Source organism: Cyprinodon variegatus, unplaced genomic scaffold (assembly GCF_000732505.1).
Source record: "Cyprinodon variegatus isolate N-32 unplaced genomic scaffold, C_variegatus-1.0 Scaffold397, whole genome shotgun sequence".
NCBI classification, from domain to species: domain Eukaryota; kingdom Metazoa; phylum Chordata; class Actinopteri; order Cyprinodontiformes; family Cyprinodontidae; genus Cyprinodon; species Cyprinodon variegatus.
The window spans coordinates 604401-610566 of NW_015150850.1; the positions used below are offsets into that span (position 1 = coordinate 604401).

Consider the following 6166-nt stretch of genomic DNA (forward strand, 5'->3'; position numbering starts at 1 on the left):
ACTAGCCAAAGTTGACTCAGAAACCAGTAAGAACAGAACAAGATTACTCAGCTTCACATTGCAATAAAAACTCAAACCCATAAACATGACGCCCACTGAGGACTAATTATCACCTAAAGACAGTTTGAATTATCAAACCGGTTTCAGTATAAATAATTCTGAACAAGTTGAGATGTTAAAAGCTTCCTCCTTTTAATAAATTCAGTGACATTTGAAAATGTCAGCGATAAGGGTCACTGTTTGTCTCAGAAGTCATCCACAGTGCTTCTGTCTTAATGCCTTATATAGTCTGATTATTAATATAAGAATTAGTCAAACCTCTCAGAAAGTTTCCCTGCAGACACCTAATATTTGAATATGGATATTATTGATACAACATGGGATCAAGAGAAGAAATAATTGGTGAAGTAAGTATTTTTTTTTTTTTGCAAAAAAAGATTGTTGCAAAAAAAAAAAGAACATTTATCTTAATGCACAGTGTGGATAAGAAATGTTTTGTTTAGTTTAATGTTGCTGAATAAGGGTAAGATAATCGGTACTGTTCAAATGAAATCATCTGTAGGTATTCCTTTGGCTTCTCTATCATGGCCGCTGACTCAGTCTGGTTGAATGTGAGTTGTTCCTTTCCACTGTCTCCAAATGCTCCAACTGACCCTAGCCATACACTGAAAACCGATATGCTGTTATAACAACAGAACTATAGATTTTGGACAAATACATTTATAATTATATGGAAATGTAGCTAAGTTTAAATGTTTTTTTATGTGCATATTGAAGGGGTGGATTTGCAAGCAATAAACCAGAGTAGATAACCTCACAAACCCAATATTGACATATGACTTGGCGATATGGCTTAAAAATCTAATCTCTTATCATTTTCTACCAAATCCATGTAATCAGTTTATTTCCTCACCTAAGTTTCATTATAAAAATGACGTATATTTATAATACACTTTCAAAAACTAGCAGTGATTTCAATCATCCGCTCTTGAAGGTGAGTTTTATCTAAGGGCAAAAAAAAAAAATCAAGCTGTAATATTTCACATTTGTAAAATGATCATATCTCATAAGAAACAATGAAAAAACAATGAATTGATGTTTGCAGCTAGTGGTATCACACAGTGTTATGAGAGCACATCTAAAAAGAAAAGGTGATAAACCGATGTGAGTCTGGGTTAAGAAAGTCCAAGTAGTTGATTGGTGAAATAAATCCACATTTTCCAAAAATCCAATCTTTATTTACAAAGAATGTATATATTTTATAATATCGATCGTCCAGCCCTATTGCATGCTTCTTGAAGATCAATGAAACATGCATTTTATTAGTTGTTTATGAGCATATTTACTCTAAATAGGACAATTCAGCTTTGTTAAATAAATAAAAAATATAAACTGGAAGTCATGTTTAAATTAGACTGATGTGACAATGGAGTGTTTTATGAAATTAGGCTAAATCTAGGCTGAAAATGCTGGACATACTAAGGTATGTATCATTAATTTTTAGGAAGACAGTTCAATTAAATTTTTGCTGGACACACTGGGAACCATTATACTGAAAAAAGTACTAAATTCCTGTAAGAAAAGCCAGAATCTTAGCATTAATTTCTCATCCCTAATAAGGGCTGGACGGCGGTTTGGGTTTTTAGATGCTACGGAATGAGTTGATTACTAGGTAAAACAGTTTCTGTCATGAAATGAGTTGTATTTGTCATTGGCTCTAGAGTTTACGGGAAACCAGATGTGCTAAAGGAAGAATCAAAGCAAAGGTGATCAGAACTGAGATTTCCGTTGAGCCGGATTAAACTTTCGCCTTTGCTCTGATTGTAACTTAACCTCATCTATTTTTCTTAATATTTATTTTTGTTTTTTACTATAACAGTTTTAAACACCATATCAAATATTTCCTCTGCATTTTCTAGGAAATGTTTCATGAGTTACTATAAGATTTAGTTGTTTTTTCCCCCATTTTGGGTATTAGATAGAGGTTGATGCAAATTCACAACTTGGATTTCATTTACATAATAATAGCGTGGACTAGAGTGAATATGTAACATGATCTCACAGTTGAATGTATTGTCTCACCTATCCTTAAACATGCTAGACTGACACTTGAAACACATTAGAGTAGTAAGCTTGACTGACTCTATGCATCTGCTGCATATTTTTGGCAGCATGCAGGAAACGACAGCCGCCCTGCATCTTTTTCTAGAAATCCCAGAGTTCAATGCTTTTAACTGTTGTAGAAAGTTGCATTTCCACACTGCATTTTTTTTACTTTAAACCAGCAGGTTTCTTATCAAGATACACACACTGGTTGCAAAATGGGAAATTCACATCTACTGGTTTCAGCATTACAAATTTCACATGGAATCTGCACTCGATTCTTTGAAAGCAGAGCAGCCATGATGAGCTCCAGAAATCAACAAACAGAAAGTAATTTGGGTTCTCATGTTGAATCACAGTCAGCCTTTCATTAAATGCACACAAAGAGGTTTCTAGGATACTTTCTGCAACCATTAAAAAGCATGTGAGCAGAAGCTACATGTGAGAAGCTTCCTGCATAGGACCCTTATTCTGCTTAAAGGCAAAAGCTTTTTACATTGAACTGCTCTATTTTTAGAAAGAAGAAGTTCGAAAAAACGTTTAGTTATTTCTGAGAGCTACTGTATTTTCTCAGTGTGTGAGCTGTCCTTGCTTTGGCACAATTGGTCCCCTCCCCTCGCCCCTGTGCGTAAAACTCCCCAAAATATTTCCTCCTTGCTCAGTCTTAACAAAGCAGCAGACCTGTGCACCACGCTTGTGAATGGCAGCGGGCCGTGGGTGGAAGATTTCCCCAAACCCACTGTCGTGGTTTCAGTGTCTCAGGGAACATGTCGGGTTGTGGATTGCAGAACTTTTGCTCTCGTTCAAAATATTGTCTGTTTGGAAACTCTTTGCATGTTCTCATCTTTGGTAAGACATCTGCGCATTTGATCATCTCTCTTGTTTTAACCTTATAGGCTTCAACACGTCTGCAGACATATAGAACATCATTTGTGCTGTTTGTTTCCCATATTTTGTGCCTTTTTTGGAAAATGTTGCATGCATTACCACATTGTCATAATGTTCTCATTCATATTTAAGGTCTGATGGTTATTCCCATGACCTCACACATCAGAGTTGCTTCAGGTAAGGCTGAGATTTTTATTGCAAAAACTATCTAGAAATAATCAAAAATGGCTAAAATTATGTGTATTTACCCTTAATTTGAGTAGGTAAATACGATAATTTGCCAATGGAATGAATATTTTTACTCTTGAAATAATATAATTAGATAATATGCACTTGAAATAAGACAAGGCAATTGTTTTTTCTTATTTTAAATGCAATTTGTCCTGCTCCATTGGCAAAGTATCTCACCTCCTCAATTCAAGAAAAAATGCACTTATTGCAAGAAAAAATGACTTATTTAAATGTCAATTTTTTGCAGTGTACCTTAATGCAGCATAGCTAAATGTTATTAAGTGGTGGTACTGGGAGTCTGATGAAGGTTTCAGGTCTATTAGCTATGATGCAAACATGCAGAAATCCAAGTTTTTTTTTTTTTTTTATCTGAAGAAACAGAATTTCCTGACTTTTAAAAAGCTGTTTTAGCAGATATCTTGGAGTCTAGTACCAATGATATATTTATTAAACAATATTATGTTCCAGCAAATTGCGAATGGAACGAAATTGCAGCCAAGTACGAAAACTGTACGATTCGCCCGGGTAAGTTCAGCTCAGTGTAAGACATCTCGATTTAAATCCTCTGCCCCGTGTTATCAGATCAGAGATAAGAATATCAAGTGTTTCTGCTTTTACAGATGGAGTCCATAATTTAGACTGCTTTAAGAAGAACAGGCCGTCTAGCAAGTGCACGTGGGAACCTGGAGAATCTGGATTGAATAAATCCTACACACTCATCTTAAAACAACCAAGAACACTCAAACCCATCTGCCAGGTTTACTACAACATCAAACAATTTTACAAAGAGTTCTTCCCGTCTTCCAAATGGGATGTGATAGTAGAGGTTTTAGAAAACACAGAGACGACAAATTGCTCAAAGGCAGCTTTCAGAGGTTCACCACAGAACATGAGTAAGTATAAAAATAATTAATTTCATTTTTTTTTTTTTTTTGATTTTTAAAAAATGGCATGCTGAATATTATTCATACCATACCAGAGCTGAATAGATTTGTTGTTTCTTTTTTCAATATTAACAGCCAAACCATTTATTTTTTATTGATGAGACTTTTTTGCAGGTTTCCACTGGTTATCTAGGTAATGAGCTTTAAATTCTCTAAACATGAACCGCCTCATTGTCATCACCATAAGCCCTGGCTTCCTCCACAGATTCAATTCAATTTAGAATATTTTATTAATCCCAGAGGGAATTTGATTGTGGTCATGTATCTTCAGTAGTTTATAGCTGTAGGCAGCTCTTCTACAGCAGTCGGTCTTGCAGCAGATCAGAGAAGCCTTTGATTAAAGAAAATGTGCTGTTCTAAAACAGTCCCCTGAAGATGACTTCATGCATAATGTTCTTCCTTTTATTCCATTCTCTGTAATGTTTAAAATAACTCCTAAATATTATAAACCATGAGTTTTTAATCAATTAAAAGTTTCCTATAGTCAAGCATATCATGAAATAATGCCTTTAAAACTTTGAGGGTTCATGAGGTCGTCATTTCTCAGGCCTGAACTAAGTCTGACTATGACATTAGCGAAATAAGAGAAGTTGCTGCCCTTTGCAGATGAGCTGCTGAGAGAGTCGTTTCATCTTAACTTTGAGCCACATTCATCACCCTCTGCCTCATGTCACTCCTCCACCATCAGAGAAAGTCAGTGTTTGTTTGCAGGCAGGTTAAAGGTAGCTGCTTTCTGAAGGGGCTATTCTAAGATAGATATTCTCCAACCCCTCGCTTCCACAGGTCGGGGAGGATTTTGCTTGATATATGACCTTTAATAATTCTTCTGGTCAGAAAAAAACATGTTGGTCAAACTAAAAATGTACATTTCTAGTCTAAATCTACCAGAGAAATGAATAAATTGAACTCATTCTTAAGTACAACTTCCAGACGCTTCGGGGGCCCTCTTCATACGTTTGAACATTTACACAGAAAGAAGCTCTCAGTGAAACAAGTCCAGCATCGATATGGCGTGGGAGGACACTCTGTTATGCAGCAGCCAGGTTTCAGTTTATAATGAAACTAAAATGTTAGCATGTAATCAGCACAGTGTTAAAGAAAAAAGGGGGAAGCTAGCAAAGCTGAAAACATCATGCAAGCAGTAAAACCTAACAGCCACATCATCAAAACGTCACGTTAGAAAGTTAAAGCTACAGCAGGACTTCGGCATGCAAAGCACTTTATTTGTGCAATGAGTAAGAATAAAGGCTCACCTTTAAAGAATGAGCAAGATTAAAATTCTACAATGTAAAAATTTCAAATCTAAATAAGTAATTTTCTCTTAAAATAAGTGCATTTTCTTTTGAATTGAGGAGGTAAGTGAGACACTTTGCCATTGGAACAAGACAATTTACACTTAACATAAGAAAAGATAATTGCATTGTCTTATTTCTAGTGCATATTATCTAATTATCTTTTTTTAAGAGTAAAAATACTCATTTCATTGGCAAATCGTCTTATTTACATACTCAAATTAGGAGGAAATACACTTAATTTAACACATTTTTACTTATTTCCAGATCGTTTTTGCAGTGTAGATCAGGAAAATGAATGTAAACTACTTCTGTTCTTCTTTAATTGTTTTTTTTTTTAGTGGGGTTAATGGACGTAGATTATTATATGAGTAATGAACAAATTATGGAATATTCCTGCTTAGACAACTTTTATTGTCATTTTGTATACACAGAGTGTATACAAAACAGTTAACAGCAGCAAAGATCTATTTTTATTTATTTTGTTTTGTCAGGGACAAAACAAAATATTGTCTCATTACTCTAACTAATGATATTAATACATCCCGATCTAAAACTGCAGCAGCTTATTCTAGGGCTGCAACAAACGATTATTTTGCAAATTGATTAATATGTTGATTATTTAAAAAAAACAATTTGATTAAAAATTGGATAGCAAAAAGTTCTTTAAAGATTTTTTGTGCCAGGTGAATAAAAAAAAAAGAGCTT

At 34.6% G+C, this 6166-nt stretch overlaps 1 protein-coding gene across 2 annotated transcripts in view; it reads left to right on the top strand.

Annotated features, from left to right (window-relative positions):
* Nucleotides 1-2783: 2783 nt before the first annotated feature.
* The window catches only part of LOC107092850 (interleukin-31 receptor subunit alpha-like), a 20401-nt gene continuing 17018 nt past the window's right edge, over nucleotides 2784-6166 (top strand). For both annotated transcript variants that reach the window (XM_015387521.1, XM_015387523.1), the window contains exons 1-4: nucleotides 2784-2952; nucleotides 3124-3168; nucleotides 3691-3747; nucleotides 3843-4115. In XM_015387521.1, coding sequence (XP_015243007.1) covers nucleotides 2871-2952; nucleotides 3124-3168; nucleotides 3691-3747; nucleotides 3843-4115 — 457 coding nt within the window. In that variant the 5' untranslated portion in view covers nucleotides 2784-2870. The remainder of the gene's footprint in view (nucleotides 2953-3123; nucleotides 3169-3690; nucleotides 3748-3842; nucleotides 4116-6166) is intronic.